The sequence below is a fragment of the Pelodiscus sinensis genome, chromosome 3, assembly GCF_052426305.1.
Source record: "Pelodiscus sinensis isolate ZL-2025 chromosome 3, ASM5242630v1, whole genome shotgun sequence".
In the NCBI taxonomy this organism is placed as follows: domain Eukaryota; kingdom Metazoa; phylum Chordata; order Testudines; family Trionychidae; genus Pelodiscus; species Pelodiscus sinensis.
Genome location: NC_143054.1, coordinates 44052379 through 44075014, shown reverse-complemented (window position 1 = coordinate 44075014; position 22636 = coordinate 44052379). Strand labels below are relative to the sequence as shown.

Here is a 22636-nt window from a genome sequence, read left to right as displayed (position 1 = left end):
TCAATGCTAATTAGTCTATAAGGGTGCCTCTGCCATTTGAAGTGTAGCATCAGACCCAGGGCTGTTACTACACTTCAAAGGCGCAAAGGCTGCAGGGAGCACAGGGCCAGCCAGGCAGTCCCCCATTGGCCCTGAGCTCCCCACCGCATTTCAAAGCAGCAGCACCCCATGGATCCCGGGATCAGCTTGGGACTCCCTCGCTGACCCTGGGCTCCATGCAGCGCTACCGCTTTGAAATGCCGCATAGAGCCTGACCCTCCACTCCACTTGGCATTTCAAAGCAGCAGTGCTACATGGAGCCCAGAGTCAGCAAGGGAGTCCCCTGGTGATCCCGGACTCTACATGGCGCTGATGCTCTGAAACACCCCCTCGTCTTTCCCACCACCCCTTGCTGCCTCTTTCTGATAAGAGACAGCAAGGAGGTGGGGAGGAACAACTACTCAACTACTGTGTTGACTATCCAGTAAGCATTTGCTCGACTAATTGTTCACATCCCTAGATTGAAGCAATTCAATGAAAACTGCAGAAATTTCTCCCAGTGTCCAAAGGTCCCAGCTTTGCTGCTGCTTCCCGTGCCAGCTAGAAGTTCTGGTGGCTGCCTCTCTGCAGTTTTTTCTTAAGCCCTCTGTCCTAGTGTCTCCAGTGTTGGGATGATCTTGCCTACACACTACTGGATCTAGTTGAGCTCTGGGGGAGGTATCACCCCACTGTGGATCCCATTTCATTCTCTATCTCTTGGTACAGCAGTCTCTGCTGCTTGAATTCAAGTGGTAACAAGGAAAGTACAGTCCTCTCGGGGATGGCTTCTGTTTTGTTATGCTGCAAAGTTTAAAATGGAGAAATGAGGGGTAAAAAGCCTTTTAATTAACTCAGGATTTATCTACATGGATACTTAGTGCATGGCAAGTAGAGCTGTGAGTTTGTAGCATGCTAGTGTACAACAGGCTAACTGACCGCATGAACTGTGCTACTGTGCCCTAAAAGTGTTATAGTGACTTTTTTCTTACAATTTTATCTTGGCCTCTCTCCCGTTCAGACTAACCTAAATTTACAGGCACAAGGCACTTACACTTTCCCAAAATGTAATTAGCCTATAATTCGGTTTGAGACCACAAAAGAATCTTGGGTTAAAGGCTTCTTTTTTTTTTTTTTTTTTTTAAGAAATTACCTCTATTGTCAAATGCTATACAGGCAGTCCCCGGGTTACATGGATCCGACTTGCATGGGATCCCTACTTACAAACGGGGTGAGGCAACCCCTCACTAGCTGCTTCCCTCCAGCAGACCAGGGAGACGCGGAGCGGCTTTTCTCAGCAGACACCTCAGCTTGAGAATAAAGGACTGAGGGAAGTGAGGTGTGGGAGAATAAAACTGAGCTCTGGAGAAATGTTTGGCAAGAGTTTCCCCTACAATATGTACCAGTTCTGACTTGCATACAAATTCAACTTAAGAACAAACCTACAGTCCCTATCTTGTACGTAACCCAGGGACTGCCTGTACTTTGTAATTCTTGCTGATTGTTTCTTTAGGGGAGTTGACTCCTGCTTGAAAGGCAAATTATCAGTTCATGTTAATTTAGTCCTCAGTTTCTCTTGGTTCTGACTAACATTTTGAGTGATATCTACACCATCTAAGGTCGTCTTTTTCTACTGGAGAAAGTCAACCTAAGATAGCAACTCTGGGTATGTGAATAGCATAGCTGGTGTCGACATACCGTAGGTAAAATTTCTACAGCATCCCCACTGTGGGAGGTGAATGGGAGAAACTCTTCTGTTATCTTCCCTTCCTCTCATGATCTGGTGGAGAACCAGAGTCGATGGGGCACCATCAGTGGTCAATTTAGCGGAGGGGTGGGGGAACCTTTTTTGGGTTGGGAGCTGCTGTCATGATTATGAGGGTTAGCCAGCAGCCTGGGGATTAAGGGGTTAACTACACCTAGCCAGGTGGAGAGACCAATAAGAATGTAGGTGGGACTTTTCAAACTGGGACAAAGGAATTTGGTTTTTTTTTTTCCTTTCTCCTTTTGTCTCTCGGTGAGTTCTCTGCAGCTACAGAGAGGGACAAGCATGTCTCTCTCTCTCTCTCTCTCCAAGACACCATTCTTCATTTTCTGTAAGTAGGGTAAAGTTTAGGCAGTTTCGTTAGGTTTTATTGTTTTAAGGATTGGGTATGGGATCTGAGATCTGGCACTGTTTAAAAGATGTTTTGGCTTTTCTTTGAAACTAAGTTCTAGGCCCATGGAGTTTCTCCATGAGTATATTTTGTTACCTCCCTATCTAGTCATTATGTTTGCAACAGGAATATTGTTGTAATAATAAAGGTTCCTTCTTTTCTTTTTGTTAACCCGGCAGTGGTTAATTGTGTGCCTTGATTTTTATTTTAGGGGTAAGATTTCCCAAATGATCTTTCCCCTGATTTCTTTATCAACATTTGGGTGGTGGCAGCGGAAGTTTTATTCCCAAGATCTAGGTTTTTAAGATCTTGGGGGAAGTTTTATACAAAGCCTGGTAGATAAGGCTTTGGGGTACACTTGCTGCCCCCACTTCTGCATTTATCATGCCAGAGTGGGGAAGGAGCCATGACAGCTGCTGACCCACAGAAAAAGCAGTTGGGAGCCGCACACAAGTAAGAAGTGTGAAAAAGAATCCTCACTCATGTGTACCCCACTGAGGAGAAACACTCCCCACATTTGCCTCTTCCGTCACACACCAGAGCCTAGTGGGATCCAGGCCAATGTTCCCTCAAAGCTGTGTGGCAACACAGCTTCACAGGTGATTAGTCAGTCCTGCCCAGTCAGGGGCTCAGGGCTCCATGCATGGAAGCTCATTGACTTCTGATTAATCACCTGTAAAGCTGGGCTGCTGCCCAGTGTAGAGGGAACACTGGTCCAGACTAATAGATTTTGTGCACTCTCATTCCGCAGAGGAACGGTGGGGGGCTGGAGCACTAGGGTGAATTTCCCAATGGTGTGGGGGAAGCCCTGTGCCTTAGGGGCTGAATCCAGGGGCCACAGGTTCCCCATCCCTGATTTAGCAGGTCTTTCTGGACCTGCGTTATCAAACCCTAGGAGATCAGTCTCCACAGCATCACTTTCCCAATAAGTGGAGACCAGCCCTTTGTGCCCTTGAATTGCAATTTAAAATCTGTAATGAACATTTAAATGTTGATGTTTGTGACACGGTTTACTGGAAACACTGGCAGCAAAGATCAGTTTTCTTCAGTACATGGATACATTAAAATGCAAAGTGGAAGTGAATTTCAGAATATTGGTTCCATTAAGTGGTCTGATGCTATCAACAAAGCCTACTGACCTGCTTTTATGTAAGAATCCTACTTCTTTTAACAGGTAACATTCCAGGCTTGCAGCATTTCTGAAGCAAGATGCCTTTATGATCAGCTAGCCACAATCTGTCCTATTGTGGTGAGTAATAAAACTTTATCACCAAACATAATTTTTTTGTACAGAAAATAGCAAGGTTTAAAATGTCCTGTTACAAGATTTTAAAGGTTTTTTTTTTTAACACTAATTTTACTCAGGTTTGTATCAGACAAGGTTCCCTGTAAGTTGTGTGTCCATGTGGGTGAGCAGCCCTTTTCTGATCCCAGTGCCAGAGGTTCAGAGCTCCCGCACAGGCAGGGAGCTCAGCTGATCAGCTGGAGAAGGTGGGGGGCGGTGGTATACTTTCCTTCTCAAAGGAACATAAGTGGCAGCTACTGCTGCCTGCTATAAATGGAGAAACTGGCGCTAGCCTGGGCTGGGCACAAAAGATGGTCTGCAGGCTGCATCTGGCCACAAGAGCCCCAGCTGGCTCCCTGCCTGCCATGGCCCCACCTAGCACTCTGGAAAGCTGGGTGCAGGGGTGTGTGTGAATGCTGAGAACCTGGAGGGGGAGGGAACACTTAGATAGGGCCATGATAAGGTGGGTGCATAATTGGCTGGATAACCGTAGTCAGAGAGTTGTTGTTAACGGTGCTAAATCCTGCTGGAAAGGGATAACAAGTGGAGTTCCGCAAGGGTCTGTTTTGGGACCCGTACTGTTCAATACCTTCATCAATGATGTAGATATTGGGATAGAGAGTACGCTTATTAAGTTTGCAGATTATACCAAATTGGGTGGGGTTGCAACTTCTTTGGTGGATAGGGACATAATTCAAAATGACCTTAGCAAGTTAGAGAAATGGTCAGAGGTAAACAGGATGAAGTTTAATAAAGAGAAATGCAAAGTGCTCCACTTAGGAAGGAACTGATTGTTCCTTCCTAAGATGGGAAGCGACTGTCTAGGAAGGAGCATGGCAGAAAGGAATCTAGGGGTCATAGTGGACCACAAGTTGAATATGAGTCAACAGTGTGATGCTGTTGCAAAAAAAGCAAATATGATTCTAGGTTGTATCAACAGGTGTGTTGTAAGCAAAACTCATGAAGTCATTCTGCCGCGCTACTCTGCACTAGTTAGGCCTCAGCTGGAGTACTGTGTCCAGTTCTTGGCGCCACATTTCAAGAAAGATGTGGAGAAATTGGAAAGGGTACAGAGAAGAGCAACAAGAATGATTAAAGGTCTAGAGAACATGACCTATGAAGCCAGGCTTAATGAACTGGGCTTGTTTAGTTTGGAAAAAAGAAGATTAAGGGGGGACATGATAGTGGTTTTCAAATATCTAAAAGGGTGTCAAAGGAGGAAGGAGAAAATTTGTTCCTCTTGGTTTCTGAGGACAGGACAAGGAGTAATGGGCTTAAAGTGCAGCAGGGGAGGTTTAGATTGGACATTAGGAAAAAAATCCTAACTGTCAGGGTGGTCAAATATTGGAATAAATTGCCAAGGGAGGTGGTGGAATCTCCCTCTCTGGAGATATTTAAGAACAGGTTAGATAGACATCTGTCAGGGATGGTGTAGACAGAGCTTGGTCCTGCCTTGAGGGCGGGAGGCTGGACTCTGACCTCTCGAGGTCCCTTCCAGTTCTATGATTTTCATGCTGCCCCCGTCTCCAGTAGTTCCTACTGTCTGGTTTCGGCCAATAGCAGCTGCTTGTTTGCAGGACAGGCAGCATGTCAAGTGCCCCTCATCCCCTAGGCTCACAGCATTCGGTTTAGGGTAGTAAACATGGCTCCTACAACTTCTCTGAGCATTTACAGTGGCTGGAATGCAGGGACCCCCGCTAAGGAACCTGCTAGGCTGCTGGCTTGGAGCCAGGTAAGGTCTCGCAGCCAGAGCCTGTGTCGGGTCTGGGGTGCCCTCCTTCCTTCCCCCAACCCTCTGCCCCTCTTCTGCCCTCCTACCCCATGAAAAGCAAACCTGCAACCCCCATACACCTTCCCAGACACTGCATCCCCTCCTCAGGTCACAACTCCCTCTCAAACCTTGCACCCCAATCTGCTATCCCTGTCACAACCCAAATTCCTGCAACCCCTCCTCATGCCAGTCCGTCGCCCCAGGTCACAATCCCCTACTTCACCAAAGCTCCCTTCAGCACCCAACCTCCATCCCAGAGCCCTGCACTTCTTTCATTTAATGTAATGGTAGAGTGCGGCCTTCAACTGCTTACCAAATTCTTTAAGTGGTCCCCTATCAAAAATTATCTATGGTTTTTGTTTGTACTGGTCGGTGCACATCCACACTACCTCAGTATTAGTGGTGCACACAAATTTCATCCCCATGGATGGAAAATCTGAGGGGGAACACTGGTATCAGGTAAAGTCATGTCTTCTACCAATGTTTTTTGAAGATGTCATCAGCAAAAATGGAAGGTGCTGCCTTAGATGGTGGTTCCGCAACTGTAGTATATCAATAACCAATATGCTGTTTGCTGTAGTATACATGTGCCTTCTATTCTGCTAGTAGGCAGAAATTAACAAAACAATTTACAGTAAACATGTCAATGAAATTATTTTTGGTTTTGAGTAATTTTTAGCAAATTGTAATTGTCTGCTCTCATAATCTTGTAACATACAGTACTTTTAAAAAGAAAAATAAAAGTATAAACTCTTATAGCATCAAAGTTTTATAGAACAGGCAAGGCTCCTTCCCCAGTTTTAATTTAGGTATTACATGAGAGGGGTAACAGTAAAGGTGAAGGGGGGTGAGAGGACAAATATTGGGAGCTTTATTTCCATTTTCAAAAGTGAGTTGAGTCTATTTTCAAAAGCTCAATTAAACTGATTTTTTCCCCCGAAGGCAAACTTGAACATTTTTTCACAGGATTAGCGCAAAAAAAAAAAAAAGCACATCCCTGACATTAGTACAATGCACTTGCCAAATTTCCAGTCTTATTTCAAAGGAAACACTAGATTTTCTCAATGAAATGGTTGCAAGGGTTTTGTGTGGAAATGTATTTTTTCCTTATCTTTTTCATGAGAAATGTCTGAACTGTTTTTGCTGAAACTTTCAAAAAAATTAACTTGTAGCAGTCCCTACATGAAAAATTTCAACCCATATGATTTAGTTCTGGTAAAATTTGAATAAAGACCCTGTTTTCAATCATTGTAATAGGGAATAGTAATAGAGAGGTAGCTGTGTTAGACTGATCTTGCTAAAACAAAAGGAAAAACTAACAAGATGGTTTAATAGGTGATGAGCTTTTTTGGGCCAGACCCACTTCCTCAGATTGTATTCTGGAAGAGAATTGGCATAACCATATATACCACAGGAATACAATGAAAAAAGTGAACACATTAAACTGACAAATCAGATTTAGTACAGAAGCTGGGGTGAGGGAGGAAGGGAATAGCTATTTGAGTCAATGAATGGCTAATCAGGGGTAATAAGTAGGGAAGCATTTTTGTAATGGTTAAGGTACTTAGCATCTTTAAGGCCCATTTGTAAAGTGTCAAATTTAAGGATGAAAGAGTTCTGAAGTTTCCCTCTGTAATCTGGTGTTCAAGTCTCTTTGAAGTAAGGTGCATGTAGTAAGGTTAAGATTATGTCCAGGTAGGCTGAAATGAAAAGCAACTGGCTTTTCCTTGTGAAGATGTCTGATTTGTGGCATTAATTCTTTCACAAAGTGTCTGAGAAGTCTGTCCAGTATACATAGCAGAACGACTCTGTTGGCACAGGATGGCATACATTTTATTTCTGAATGAACAGGAATATGCGTTCTTGATCATATAACTGACATGGTTAGGGCCAGTGATGGTTGTCACCAGAGTAAATATGTGGACAAATGGGGTTTGTTGCAAGGGAAAGTTCCAGGGTTGGTATTAATATGGTATGTGCTGTAATAGTTGGTAAGAATCTTCCTGAGGTTAGGTGGTTGTCTATAGGAGACTATGGGTCTGTCCCCCAGAGCCTCTTGGAGTGTAGTATCCTGTTCCAGTAGAGGTTGTAGGTTATTGATAATGGGTTAGAGGGGTTTAAGTTGGGGCTATAGGTGATAAGTGGTGTTCTATTGATGGTTTTCTTGAACCTATCTTGAAGTAGATGGTTTCTGGGTATTCGTCTGGCTCTTTGAATTTGTTTTTTTTATTTCCCCGGTGGGTAATTGAGATTGACAAATGCTTGGAAGAGATCTTGAAGTTTCTGGTCTCTGTCAGTGGGATTAGAGCAGATGCCGTTGTATTGAAGGGCTATAGATGATGGATCGTATGATGTGTCCTTGATGGGAGCTGGAGGCATGTAGGTAAGTATAGCTGTCAGTGGGTTTTCTGTAGAGAGTGGTATTTAATTTTCCATTAGTGATTTGTACTGTGGTGTCCAGGAAATGGATCTCTTGTGTTGAATGGTCTAGGCTGAGATTGATGGTGGAGTGTAGGTTGTTAAAGTCTCTGTGGAATGCGTCCAGTGTTTCTTGACCATGGGTCCAGATCATAAAGATGTCATCGATGTGGCGTAAGTAAAGGAGGAGTAAAAGGGGACGGGATCTGAGGAAATGTTGTTCTAAGTCACCCATAAAGATGTTAGTGTACTGTGGGGCCATGCGGGTACCCATGGCTGTGCCGCTGATCTGGAGGTAAAAGTTGTCCCCAAATTGGAAATAATTGTGGGTGAGAACAAAGTTACATAGGTCTGCTATCAGATTGGCTGTGATATCCTCTGGGATAGTGTTTCTAATCACTTGTAATCCGTCATGTGGAATATTGGTGTAGAGAGCTTCTACATCCATGGTGGCAAGGATGGTGTTATCAGGGAGGTTATCGATGTTTTGTAGCTTTCTCAAAATTTGTACTGCACTACCAGTGAAGTTGCCGCACCTCTAGCAGATCTAACTAGGAAAAACCAACCCAATGGAGTCAAGTGGACTGACCAGTGCCAGGAAGCTTTTAATCAGCTCAAGGCATCTTTTATGTCTGATCCTGTACTGAGGGTCCCAAACTATTACAAGCCTTTCATTGTCACCACAGACACATCCGAGCAAGGTGTGGGGGCAGTTCTGATGCAGGAAGGACCAGATCAACAAGTTTTACCCTATCGTGTTTCTCAGCAAAAAATTGTCTGAAAGAGAAAGTCACTGCTCTGTCTCAGAAGGAGCGCTATGCGATTGTTTATGCTCTAGAGAAGTTAAGACTGCATGTGTGGGGGCAACGCTTCCATCTACAGACTGACCGCTCTGCTCTTCAGTGGCTTCATTCGGTCAAAACAACCAATAAAACTCCTTTGGTGGAGTTTGGCACTCGAAGATTTTGTCTTTGATGTACAGCACATTTCGGGAGCCTCTAACAAGGTGGCCAATGCCCTCTCCTGGGAGGCATTTCTGAACTCAGGTGCTTAGGATGCTCTCAGTATATCCAGCATGGTACTCCACAGATTTGGAGGGGTTTTGTTTACTTTTCATGTATTCAATGGTCTAGTAAGGTGTGCATGTACTTATTTACTATGTTTTATCTCAGACCTCCAGGAAGAAATCACAGCTGGTGTGGCCAGAAGCTGTCCAGCACCACCTGCGGTTTGGGGGTGTGTTATGATCATGAGGGTTAGCCAGCATCCTGGGGACTATGGGGTTACATATGTCCCTTACCTAAACCAGGTGGCAGGCAGCCGATAGAAATGTAGACAGGAATTTCAAACTGGGACAAAAGAATTTGGGGGTTTTTCCCTCCTTTGTTGTGCGTAGTTTCTCTCCAGCTATTGAAGGGGGCAGGATGTCTCCCTCTAAGAAAATACTCTTCACAGTCTGTAAGTAGGATAAAGTTTAGATAAATCCACTAGGTTTTATCGTTTGGAAAATGGGATCTAGTCTGTGCATTTTTAAATGGGGTTTGCTCTCCTTTGTAACTAAGCTCTTGGCCCATGGTAGATTTCTCCTCCATGAGTATATTATTTTGTTACTTTTCCATCTAGTCATTATGCTTGCAACAGGAATATTGTGGTGATAAAAGTTCTTTCTCTTTCCTTTTTATTAACCTGGTATTGGTTAATGGTTGTGTCCTGGTTTGTACTTTAGGGGTGAGACTTCCCAAGTGATTTTTTTCCCCCCTGATTTTTGTATCAATATGTGGGTGGTGGCAGCGGAGATTGTATTCCCAAAATCTAGGTTAAGATTTTTGGGGGGAAGTTTTACACCAAAGCCTGGTAGATAAGATTTTGGGGTACTTTTGCTGGCCTACACTCGTGCATTTATCGCCCCAGAGTGGGGAAGGAGCCATGACATAGGCTCCAACTACCAGCTTGGACTATAGGTACAGCTACAGTAGGTTGTGAATTTATCACTTCAGTGATAATTGGACCTTGAGCTTTAAATAAAAGGCTGGTCAAATTAAGGTTGCTGATGGGACTGGAAGTATGGTAGCACAATATCTGTCCATCATGAAATTACTTCTGCAGATCACAAGGTGTAGCTCCTTCACTGTGGATCTCTAGAGGCAATATATTTGGAGATGTAAATAAATACTAAGTAAATAAATCATTTTTCTGTGTGTGCAGTTCATATGACTACTTTTGAGGGGGGAAAAAATGTGCTGTCCTGCATCAGAGGGTTGCTGGAGCAGCAGCATAAGTTGAACAAAAACCCCTCTCCCAATTCTACCCCCCAATAACAGTTTGGTCTTTGAGTACATAATTTTTGTGTAAGTGTGTGAAGTCTTGCTGGTCCAAAAGTAAACTTTCTGTGGAGTTACATTGTGGTGTTGGTGTTCATTTTGTTTTGTCCTGTGTTCTCATGTGTGACTTTGTATTATTTTAGATGGCATTAAGTGCTGCAGCTCCATTCTACAGAGGCTACGTGTCAGATATTGATTGTCGATGGGGAGTAATATCTGCATCAGTAGATGACCGAACACGAGAGGAGAGAGGATTGGAGGCAAGTTAAATTAGTGTTAAAGTAAAAGTTAACTTCCTGGGGCTTTTTAGTTAAAGTTCAGATATTCTTTGAATATCACAGGTGGAGTACTCAGAGATTGGGGTCTTTATGGCATTCCATTCAGTAGGTGTAACTTTCACCCTAATTATTGTTATAGCATCCACAGTAGAAAATGTTAGTTATAACTAAGTATAGAATTCCATTTAAACTCCACTTCCACTCATTCACAATTTCCTTAGAAGTTCTTCATTTGGTGATACAGCTTCACTTTCTCTGCCTCAGTCAAAAAGTAAGATTTCTTTTAAAAAAAAAAAATCAGCATATATTGTAATCCTGTGTTATGTGACACGTACTTTTGTAGATGGTCCCTGCTGTCATGGTTTACAGTATTATAAATGCTATATCACCTGGTCAGCAGAACTTAGAATCGTAGGATTGGAAGGGAACTCGAAATCAAGTCTGGCCCCATGCATGTAGGCAGGACCAACTTAAACTTCAGAGAATGGACACCAGAGACCATCTAGAGAATTACAGAATTTTAAAAACTAAATTTATAAAAATGTTCCAGTAGAAAATTCTAGTAACATATTCTGACAAATATGTTTGTTTATAGCAATACCAATATAACCATGATGTCACAGTAGATTTTGGCAAACCACCCATTTTGAAATGTACCAGGTTATCCCAATGAAATCCTTTCATACTGTCATAATAGAATAGTCAATATATATAGCAAGACTGACTTTTATTCAAAATTATCCTAAATGAGGATACAAAGTTGGGTTTTTATTGACACCCACTTTCATTAAGCTTTTTAATTATATACCCTCTAACCTGTTATAGGTGTCTAAGCCCCATGAGTTTCTTATTTGTTAGATCTCTCATGTATATGCCACTACCATTTTCCTTATTTTTTGAAGACCTGTGAATTTAGTTTAATAACTTTAATTTAGATTGTTTAAAAGCAACATCTGTTTATTTTTTTTACTTGGAATAACAGTTCTCCAAGAATTGTTTAATTAGTAAGGTAACATTGTTTACAAGCTCTTAAAATATTCTATTTTTAAATTATATAGCCACTGAAGAACAACCATTATAGAATCAGTAAATCCAGATATGATTCCATAGACAGTTATCTATCTGAATGTGGTGAAAAATACAATGACATTGATTTGACAATAGATAAAGAAATCTACGAGCACCTAGTAAAGGAAGGTAAGTGTTTGACTCGTTGTGAGTCAATTTAGTCTTATGCTTGTAGTTTTCTTCAGTTTCTTTTTAAAATCCACCATATTTTTGCATTGACTCTGCATGCGTAGCGGAGATGTCTATTCATTCCATGTGGTGGTCTGTCCTTGAGGTTATGCCATTGATCTGCAGGGGAAAATGTACTTCAGTTCCAAATTGAACAGCTGGCTTCTTAAGAATCATTAATACCTTACCATTCTGTATAGAGCAAAACTGTCAAAGTCAGCAGGAGACAGAAGTGGAAGAGAAAGCAGAGGAAGAATGGCAGCTATACCGATTTTCAGCTGGTGCTTCCAACCAGAAAACAGAATATCTTCTTGTTCTTTGTCATCATCTTACCTATTTTTGTGGTGATCACTTTTACTTCACCTTAGGATGTGTTTGTGATAGCCTCAAGCAGTATGGCGTTTCCTGGGTCTTGAGTCATCATGGCATTTAATGAGGCCTACTTTACCATCTTTAGTGTCTGTTGGTGAATTTGATCTTTGAACTTTTGTTTATAGGAATCGATCATCTTTTGGCACAACATATTGCACACTTATTTATTCGAGACCCATTGACATTGTTTGAAGAGAAAATACATCTAGATGATGCAAATGAATCTGACCATTTTGAGGTTGTATCTTGCTTCATACCAATTTAAATACTGTGATTATAATTGATCCATATTTTATTGCTTAATCTTGTAATGCTGAGTATTCGGTAGTTGAGGATATTGCCAGAATTTAGCAACATAGGTAGGAACGAGGAACAAAAGCAGCTAGTTTCACATGTTCTAAATTAGTTCTTTACAGCATGCAGTTTTTACTATTGCACTGACAAATACCTGTTGCTATGAACTTGGAAAATGTTTCTTTCCTCATTCCAGAGAAATAGCTCACACTTTAAACCTAGTGAAACACAGACCACCACTAGAAACAGCAGTGAAAAGAACCAAGGGAAATATTAGAGACTGTCCAGGCACAGACAGTAGTTAACTAAGTAAGGTCATTTACCATCAAGGTCATTTACCATCTTTCATAAAATATCTTTCTTATCAGCATATAACACATTGTACAGCAACTATATGTTGTGTAGTATATTTGATAAATTTTTTATCTTGAATCATTTTATAAGTAGTTGAGCAATAGTTCTAATCTATTTTAATCATGTCAGTGCAGATCTTCAATTTTGTCGTCAAGAACTGATTATAAAAGGCCTACTAAATCTGTATATGTAATGTCTCATCTATAAGTGTTAGCTATGGGTATTTTTATTAAAAGTCATGGGTAGATTACAGGCAATAAACAAATTCTTGGCCTGTAACCTGACCATGACTTTTACTAGAAATACCTCTCAACAAATCTTAGCTTCTCTTGGGGGTCATCACTGCTCTGGGTGGTCCTAGGGGCCTGCTCCAAAGGTAAGGGCTGATCTGATGCCCCCAGGAACTACTGTCTCTCTCTGGAACGGCCTCAGGTCAACTGTGGAAATCATGGAAGTTCCAGAAAGACACAGAATGCATGACTTGCGTATCTTTGACAGACTTGAAGCCTCACTCATATGCAGCCCTAAATTTCATGGGTAGTATGGCATAGTATCATTGGAGTGGTAACACTTCATTCCACCATTAAATAGGTCAAGTCTCTGTAAGTATTACTTGGTAATTTGCATGTATGTTGATTGAGAGATGGAAGAGCATTTAGTGTTGTTTTTACAGATGTGCATTATGGAAATGTGCTTGTCTGTAACAGTATATCTTACTTGTGATTTTGCAGAATATTCAGTCCACAAATTGGCAGACAATGAGATTTAAACCACCTCCTCCAAATTCAGATATTGGATGGAGAGTAGAATTCAGGCCCATGGAGGTAAGGAGTAAAGATGCTTAACAGCATATCCTATTACTGATAGAAAGTATGAGGCGTTCTCTTATCTAGCATCAACATTATTCGTAGTGTGAGTTGTCCCTTCTGAATTGCTAATCTCCTGAAGTGAAATGGACAGCAGCATTTAAGTAAATATGCCCGGAAATTATTGGACTGAAACTAGCAGGAGAATTTGCATTAGCAAACTAAAGAACACTAATGAAAGCAACTCTAAACAAGGCTCTAATATTGTATTGAGTTTCTCATGGCCTTGTTCTTTTTGAGTGCATCTAGACTGGCAAAAACTTGCCAGATGTCTATACTGTCCTCTTGAACTTGCGCAAGAGCACTGACTTTGTACTGTACAAAATCAGTGCTTCTTAGGCAAATACTTTCACACTCCCGCTCAGGGGAAAAGTATTCTTGCCCAAGAGGGCCAATGTAGATAGGGAAGAACTGTTTTGTGCAAAAAAGCCCCAATGGTTAAAATGGCGATTGGGGCTTTCTTGCATAAAACCGCGTCTAGACTGGCCACGGATGCTTTTGCGCAAAAGCACTTTTTGCGCAAAAGCATCCGTGCCAATCTAGATGAGTTTTGCGGAAATACTTTTAACGGAAAAACTTTTCCGTTAAAAGTATTTCCGCAAAATCATGCCATTCTAGACGCAGCCTTTCTGTTTAATACTGATGGAAGCATGTGTTAATGCATTCCTTTGTTTCATATGTGCTTGTATTTTATAGGTGTCTGTCACTCTAAATTAACACTTTTTTAAAATGAAATAAAGTTTTTAATTACATATTAGTTCGGATTCTCCATGATTAGCCATTCTTTTCAAGTTCAGGACACTGATTTTGCTTTTATATTATAGTGTTGAATATACAGACATGCATGCATATTTGGCATATAGTTGACTTGGACTCTGTTAAAAATTTGAGCATCAAAGGGCATGAATATTTCATGCATATTTTGCAAGCACCTGTTTGAAAAATTGACCCAAACGGCATAAACTTACTCTGCTGCTTTTTATTTTTATCAGTTCTATTTCACTAAAGTCACTATTTTTTAATGTCTAGGTTCAGTTAACAGACTTTGAAAACTCTGCATATGTTGTGTTTGTGGTATTGCTAACCAGAGTGATTCTGTCATATAAACTGGATTTTCTCATTCCTTTGTCCAAGGTAAGAGTGAAACTGTACATTTATTTTTACATCTGTAAGCTAGCTAGAAAGCCTAGTGTTTCAGTGAAAGTCTAAGGATAGTATTTCTGTGTTACTAAATCCCTCTTCATCTAGATGTGCATATAGAGGAGCGGGGACTGATAATGAAATACAGGTAAATGCAATTTAACTCTATATACTATATAGATTGGGTGAAAAATAAAACCAATGTCTTCAAGTGAGTTGTTTGCTTATATGAATACATTATTTTTCATATTATGTGGTCTTTCCTAAGACCAGCTATGCCATTAATAGCATGTAGAATATTAATAGAAATATGTCTAATTTTAATTACTCTATAGAAGAGGCCACTTCAAAGCTTTAAGCACCACTTTCGTGAATTACATAAAATAAAATAAAATTGTCCACAGAGTGTCAAACTCCCCTCTCCCTATCACAGTTGATTTTTCCCTAAAGGTCAAACTGCAGTAGCTCAGATATATACATGCTTCTTGTAATGTGTTCCAAAAGTCAGTAGGCTTGGGACTATCGAGGGCAAAGAGTAAAGCTTGTCCCAGACCCTTCACAGGAAACTTCCTTCTGTCCCCTCTAGGTTGTGTATATCTAGAGTTGCTGCTTTAACCAATAAATACTGGTAAAACTTCTCTGGTGGTAAAATAAATTGATTATCCAATAACCATTGTTGAACTGTAGCTGAGTTTGTGTACATGAAACAGTAGTCCAGACTACAATGATGTGATTTCTAAATCACACTAGTTGGTCTACGTAGACCCTGCTGTTGAATTCAAAATTCCCTTGTTTTTACTTAAAACAATACAATATTAAAATGTTTAGGAAACATTACAGAGGTTAATTTATTTTAGCCTTGTATTGCTTACATTAAAATTTTACCACTTAATTTTTAACTAAATGTTATATATTTTTAAAGTTTTTGCTTCAGGCTTGAAAGGGTGAGCTCCTTCTCTTTATGGAGTTGGGCTTCAGTTTTCACAAGTAAGGAGCAGAAAGAAATTTTGCATCAAACATGGGAATTTAAAATTACCCAAAGCAGGGGTATGTAGTTTTCTGCAGAGAGAAATGTACACACATTATGCAAGCCAGCAATACATAAAGTACCACCGAACACATGAAATGCCTAGTAAATCATGGGCAAAAATATTAGTTAATGAAAGCTGGTTATGACTACAGATGAGGCACAGAGTGACTCTAGATCTAGTCAAACAAATCTGAGCAATTTTGCAGACATTGTTACAGAGAATTACTAGACTTTAGTAACTTGCCTTTGCTACTTGTAAGAACAAGAATGTTATGGGGGTAATCTTGAACTGATCTCTTCAATTGGGTTATGTGGGATTTATATTTTAGCCACCTAGAATGCTTTTATTCTTTCAAAATAGCCTCCAGACATCCTTAGAACATCTGTAAATTGATTAATAAAAGATATGATAAAATGAGTAAGAGGACAAAAGATTTTTCTCCCTAGTGTTTAAAATATTTTTAAAAATCACTTAATTTTGCTGAAAGCTTTTTGCATCACGAAAGGAAAAACAGTGTAGCAAATCCTCTTCCCAGAAACCATAGTAATTTTTGCTGCTTGAAAGTGGACTACTGTTAACTCCCCAATTTACTTTATTTCTTTAAGAATTTGGACAATCCAGAGGCAAGATAAATGTCACCCAAGATTTTAGTTGCTTATACACGACAAAAATCTTAGCTTCATGGTTATTTTTAGCAAAAGTCATAGAAGATGCAGGCAGCAAATTCACAGAAGGCCATGATCTGTGTCTGACTTTGTAAAGATTACCACTAGGGACTGACTGCCGCCACTCTAGTCCTATGGCAAGGGCAGACAGATGGTCCAGCCCTACCATTCTGGTGAGGGCTGAAGCCAAAGAAGTGACAGAGGTCCATTAAAGTCTCAGAATTTGATTTTGGTGACAACCGTATTATTAACTATGCAGTTGCTAAAATTCTCTGCCTCCCTTTTTTTGAGGAGGCACCATGGTGAGACAGTGATTTTTCTACCACCTTGAATGACCCTATTAATGACCTTTAGTTCTAATGGCTGATTTACTCCATTTAAACAAAATAAGCAAATTTATTTCTGAAGACCATGAAACGGGAAATGCCAATTTTAGAAACAATACTGATTAAATTACATCTTCATAGCAAAATAAGCTTGCCTAAGAAGACACATGTTCCTTTGCTTCTGTTTACAACTGACAAATTAGCACAGCTTGTATCTAAAATTACAGGTTTGTACTAGTGGCATCTACTTTACTGACAGTTATACTTTCATGGATGAGAGACTCCTGTGGTTCTGTGCAGAATGCTAACCTTTGAGAAATTTAAATAAAACTTGTGGGTGATGCAGTGAAATTAACAAGAAATATCTAGAAATACTAACTTCTAAAATCAGAATATTCTAGTATGTGAAGTACCCATTTTCTAGCATCTGATAAGTAATCTTTTTGGGATTTTTCCCTTACTAGGTTGATGAAAATATGAAGGTAGCCCAGAAGCGAGATGCTGTTCGGCAGGGGATGTTTTATTTCAGAAAAGATATTTGTAAAGGTACTGTCCTTACTGATTTCAGACTATTTGCTAAGGATCAGTTCAAGAGATGCACAGAATTAATTGCCTTGCCTTTTTTCCCTTCTCCTTCGGTAAGGGGGAAATGCTGTTGTAGATGGATGTGGCCCAGCGCAAAATGGGAAAGAGACAGATGCAGAAGAGTACACCTTGATGAGCATAGATACAATCATCAATGGGAAGGTGTGGTGGTAACATACACTTGGAATACTGACCTGTTTTCCTTACTCACAAATTAAATTATATGAGTTTATACTGGACATGTGTTGTTTCATGCAGGATGGTGTCTTTCCTGGCTTAATTCCAATTCTAAACTCTTACCTTGAAAATATGGAAGTGGACGTGGACACAAGATGCACCATTCTGAACTACCTGAAGTTAATAAAAAAGAGAGCCTCTGGTATGACTAATACTTATGTGTAGTGCAGGAAAAACTTGACTCAGAATTTCATTTCCCCCCCCCCCCCCCCCATTGTATAATGCCGTGGTCACCAACAGGTCAATCGCAATCGACTAGTCGATCGCAAGGCCTCGACCAGTCGATCGCGAGGTGTCCTGTCCGCCTCACCCCTATTTCCCTCCCACCCCTGAGAAGCCCCACTACCTACCTCTGTGAAAATGGAGGTAGTGTAGGCTTCCTAGGGATGGACAGAAGGTCCTGCAGCTTAGTGCCACTTCCGGCGATTCCAGAAGTAGCGCTAGCTGCTCTGCCAGGTGTACTGCGGGAGGGAGTATCGGCTCCCTGCACTGCACGGGAGGGGTGAGTCAGCCCCAGGGGAGGCGCGCGCACACGGGGTTTCTTTGCGCCGGGGTGGTCGGCCCTGGGGCGGGCGCGCGCGGGGTTTCTTTGCGCCGGGGTGGTTGGCCCTGGGGCAGGCGTGCGCGGGGTTTTCCTGCGCCGGGAGGTCGGCCCCGGGAAAGGCATGCACTGGTTTCTCTCTGGGGGAGGGGAATCCTGGGAGGAGGCAGATACAGGGGACTCTCTGCCTCCACTGGCACCCCACTCTCCTGTCCCCAGCCACAGAATTCTGTTCCCCACTCTCCTGTCCCCAGCCACAGAACTCTGTCCCTATTCCTGTCCCCACTGGCACCCTGTCCCCTGCTGCAGAAACCTGTCCCCACTGGCACTCTGTCCCCTGCTGCACACTGTCCCCTTTGCCCTCCCAGCACCCTGTTCTCTCCCCTGTCCCCAGCCACAGAACTCGGTCCCCACAAAATGTATAATTATAAATGCTTCACTTTAGATTTAAATAGCATAAATAAAAAACAGACCATTTATTTCATAACTATAAACATGTGATTTTAATTTTATACATCGTATAATTTAAAAATAAACTGTTTAAGGGCTGGGGATAGCAAATGATGGACAGAAGGAGAACAGAGAGGGCGGGGCTTCAAGGAAGGGGCGGGGCGATAGATCTTCACCTGTTCGGAGATTTAAAAAGTGATCTTGGGTGTAAAAAGGTTGGAGACCACTGGTATAATGTGTAAACAAAACTTAGAAAATGTCTAATGTAAAGGGGCACTAAATCTACTGTAGGTACTCTGAATATTATTCATCTATTACTTTTCTGCATCTGTTAAATCACAAGTAGGGTCTGTGGGTAGTGCTGCATAATTCTGGTGTCATACTGGTTTTGCTAAACATGTTTCTATGATTTTAAGATGTGGGTGTTTTTTGATACTGGAATGACAGTGAATGTTTGCTGTTACACTTATGTACAAAAATTAAAATTTTATAACAGGAAAAACATTAGATGTATTAACGTGTCTCGGCAGTTTTGTGGGCATAAGCTCTGGAATTTCCTAGTTATCTAGTACCTCCTTAGGGATCTTTGTATCTGAAGTTCCGGAACAGTGGGCCATGGAGCACTTGCTTCTGCCCTTGGACAGTTGTCTGGTCACTAATGTTATCTACCCCAGTCTGTCTTAAATTTCTTACTGTTTCTGCTAGTGTGCAGCTCCAGCAGAGATAGCAACATCGTGAGTACTAGCATAGATTAAAAATTGACAGTCACTGTGTCCTTTAGTCTTCTTCTGATATTGTTAAACAGTTTTTCTAGTGCCAAGACCTCACTTACCTCAGCACTCTCACTAATGGGGCAGTACCAGTGGGGAAAACTGAGGAAATAGCTAATACAGTGGAGCCAAACTAAAGAGTCGTCTTGTTTCTAGGAGCTGAGCTGTATTAAGACAGATAATTCCTGTAGCGACATATGGTAACATTTGGTCTGAGACAATTTCTCTAATAAAATGTGCCTCATGTAAAGAGTTGAAGAATTACTGCCTTGTACTGTCTGCTTTTGTCATTGATGCACTCTGATTTTTTTTAAGGTTTTGTTAGTTTATGCAGGTTTAGAAATGTATCCTAGCATTTTACTTCTAAAACTGAAAGTAAAACTTGTAGGATGTAGATCATTCTAGATAAGTGGAATTTCTAGTGTCTGCATCTGTGTGTGCTTGGTGTCTGTCCTTTGAGATGCATCTGTAGTGAGTTCATAATATTTTTTAAAATGTAGCTACATTATTATGATGCATATATGGTACTCATTAATATAAAGGGAGTAAGTAATTAGAAATACTTGCAAGTATGTAATATATTAAAGTAGATGCTAAATGTGGTGTTTAAATGTCTGTAATTTGATGTTTATGTACTATTTTCTCCTTTCAGGAGAATTAATGACAGTTGCTCGGTGGATGAGGGAGTTTATTGCAAAGCATCCTGACTACAAGCAAGATAGTGTGATCACTGATGAAATGAATTATAGCCTTATTTGGAAATGCAACCAAATTGCACAAGAACAAGCAGAGTGTCCTGAATTACTTGGAGTAGGATTTAACAAAATAAAACACAGTGGCAACAAAACTGGTTCTTTTTAATGAAATGCTTTAAATACCTAGTAGAAAGTGTAAACATTCTAGTGAAGAATGAGTTACAGTACTGTATATCCAGTAGTTTCAAGTTTTGAAGACCAAAACAGGTTATACTGCACTTAAGATGGGCCAATCTGCCTAACTATTCCTTTAAGACTTCCTAAAATGGGCATATTCTTATTGTTAAGGTTTATACATTGTACATGTAAATAGTAAAATATTTTTATGACTAACAACATCAGTGTATTTTAATAACATTGTGCCTAACGTTATTGTGAACCAGCTTGTAACTTTTTTATGCTTATTCTGGAAATAAAAGTACTGTCCTGAGCAACTTCATATATGTAATATAATGGTACTTGTATATTTTATGCATTCCAGATATTGAATGTTCACTGTAATTTTTTGTTACTGGAATGTACTGATCTACCTATTGTTAAAGGAAATCTTGGGACCTGATTCACAGAACTTTTCTCCATCCTGTGAATATATAAAACAGAATAAATTGGCAGTTCCCTATTTTTTTTTCATTTGTGCCAGTCCCTTGACTACCACAAGCCCCACATACATTCATCAATAAGCCCCACATACATTCATCAACCACAGACCAATAGAATCTGCTCAAAGTTTTCAATCAAATATGCAAAATCTGTTCATTTCCAGATGGCCAGAGCCTAAATGGATATCCTGACTTGCATATCTCAAAACTCTCTTGGAAAACCACACATCATATACACAAAAGCTTCAGAAATAAATGTATCCCTCATTGGAGGTTTTTCAATTCTGGTAAATTCCTGTGCTTTTAATTTCAGAAATAGATTTTACCATAGGTGAAAGACTTTGTTTAACTTGTGGAAAGGAGAGAATGTAAGAACTAGAATGTTAAAGGAATGCTTATGTGAAAGGCAGGTGAAATGGCTGAGAAGTCTACTCTATTTTTGTGCTGCTCTTAGCTTTGTTTTTCCAATGTCTGCTGTTCCTAAAGTCTACTAGTTAAAGTGCAACACAAAATCAAGACGAGAATGTATATTCATTCCTTTTCTAGGCTAGGCTCTCCGCCATCCTGATTTTGCCAACTCATTCCTTTGTCAGCATGCAAACTTACTATATAAACTGTTACCCAGCATTATGGGCACAGGTTAATCCCCATGTAAAATGAATCTAAGGAGAAATCATGGAATGCACTAATCCTTTTGTGAATTGAGAACCTGAAGTTTAAAGAGATTGTAAATATCTTAGTTTGATTATTATAACTGTATATAATCTAAATTTATAGGGACTCTTAAATTGAATTTACTGAATGGCTTCTAAAAGTGACTTCCTGTATGGTAGATTATGCATAAGCATATATAAATATTTAAAGTGTAATTTTTAAAAGGAACTAATGGCGAAATTGTAATGAAGCTGCACCAGAAAAAGTTTTTATGTATCAATGTTAGAACTTGTGCTGCTGTGTTCATAGGTGTGCTTTGGAGAATTAAAGAATGCCTGTTTCTGCTTTGGGTGAGATTGTTTTAATCAAGGTGTAGATGGCAGGTGATATGCTCATTTGTGGAATAAGGAAATAAAGTGAAATTTGCAGTATATAGTGGTGGTTTGGATGTATATAAAGATCCAGCTCTCAGTGGAAACCTTTTCATGCCACCAGTGCAAAAGATAACTACTTTCCATAAAATTCTCCTTCATTTATAGTCATTTCTAGCAATTTAAGCAGCCATGAAAGTCATGAGTACTTGGATGTAAGATTTCTAAGGAATGCTGGAGCACACTAGGAAAGCATGTTTGTTGTTTCTTCTTTGAGTGCCTGCTTATGTCCATTCCACTCAGGTGCACGCATGCTACATGCACGAATCCTGGGACTATTTTACCTTTAGCAGTACCTGTTGGGCCAGTCAGGAAGACCCCAGAGTGGCACCGGTATGGCTGCACTTGTATGTCCCTGCTAGCCCCAACCCCCCTCAGTTCCTTCTTACTGCCTGTGATTGTCGAGGGAATGCTTGTTTGCCTTGCAAGACAGCCCTTAGTAATTAGCTTATCTAGTGTAAATAGTTGGTATCTCAGTTTTTGTTACTTTTTTGTTGTAGACAGTTAGGAGTAGTATTCCCCCCCATGGAGAGGCATGGGGGGGGGATGCCTCAAGGCTTCAAATTGTGCTGGTGTTGTTCCAAGCCTCTGCCCTGCGGAGACCTATACAAAGAGTGCTTAGGAGAGGGGCACTTTACAGACCCCTGTAAGACTTGCAAGGCGTTCAAGCTGCGAATGGGGAGAGAGCGTGACTCGAGACTTAAACTTCTCTTGATGGAATTTGGTGCTACAATCCCAGGCACAGGAGCAGCTGTTGGTATGGAGTCTACCAGAGGCCTGGTTATATGCCCAGGGGGTCCAGACAGGCCACTGGTGAGTGATGTGCCCTTGACTGGTGCTGTCTGCCCTGGCACCACTAGCTCCAGCACTGCATAACCCAACCGCATGGGCGGCCTGACCCTGGCAGTACAGAACCTGGAATGTGCCAGACCACAGGTGGCCCCAGCACCGCATCCACCAGCACCAGACAGTGAAACCATGCCCCCACCGGCCCAACACACCCAGTAGGATCTCAAAAGGCTGACCCAGAATCCAGGGGTACAGGCTGAGGCAGTTAAAGAGGAGGCAGATCCAGCGGTGGACATC

General features: G+C 40.9%; 1 protein-coding gene across 4 annotated transcripts in view; it reads left to right on the top strand.

Moving 5' to 3' along the window:
* The window catches only part of GCLC (glutamate-cysteine ligase catalytic subunit), a 49219-nt gene extending 27669 nt beyond the window's left edge, over positions 1–21550 (top strand). For all 4 annotated transcript variants that reach the window (XM_075923608.2, XM_075923609.2, XM_075923610.2 and 1 more), the window contains 10 exons: positions 3346–3420; positions 10110–10226; positions 11303–11441; positions 11978–12090; positions 13232–13324; positions 14396–14500; positions 16993–17074; positions 17172–17275; positions 17372–17492; positions 19764–21550. In XM_075923608.2, coding sequence (XP_075779723.1) covers positions 3346–3420; positions 10110–10226; positions 11303–11441; positions 11978–12090; positions 13232–13324; positions 14396–14500; positions 16993–17074; positions 17172–17275; positions 17372–17492; positions 19764–19972 — 1158 coding nt within the window. In that variant the 3' untranslated portion in view covers positions 19973–21550. The remainder of the gene's footprint in view (positions 1–3345; positions 3421–10109; positions 10227–11302; positions 11442–11977; positions 12091–13231; positions 13325–14395; positions 14501–16992; positions 17075–17171; positions 17276–17371; positions 17493–19763) is intronic.
* The last annotated feature ends 1086 nt before the right edge of the window (positions 21551–22636 follow it).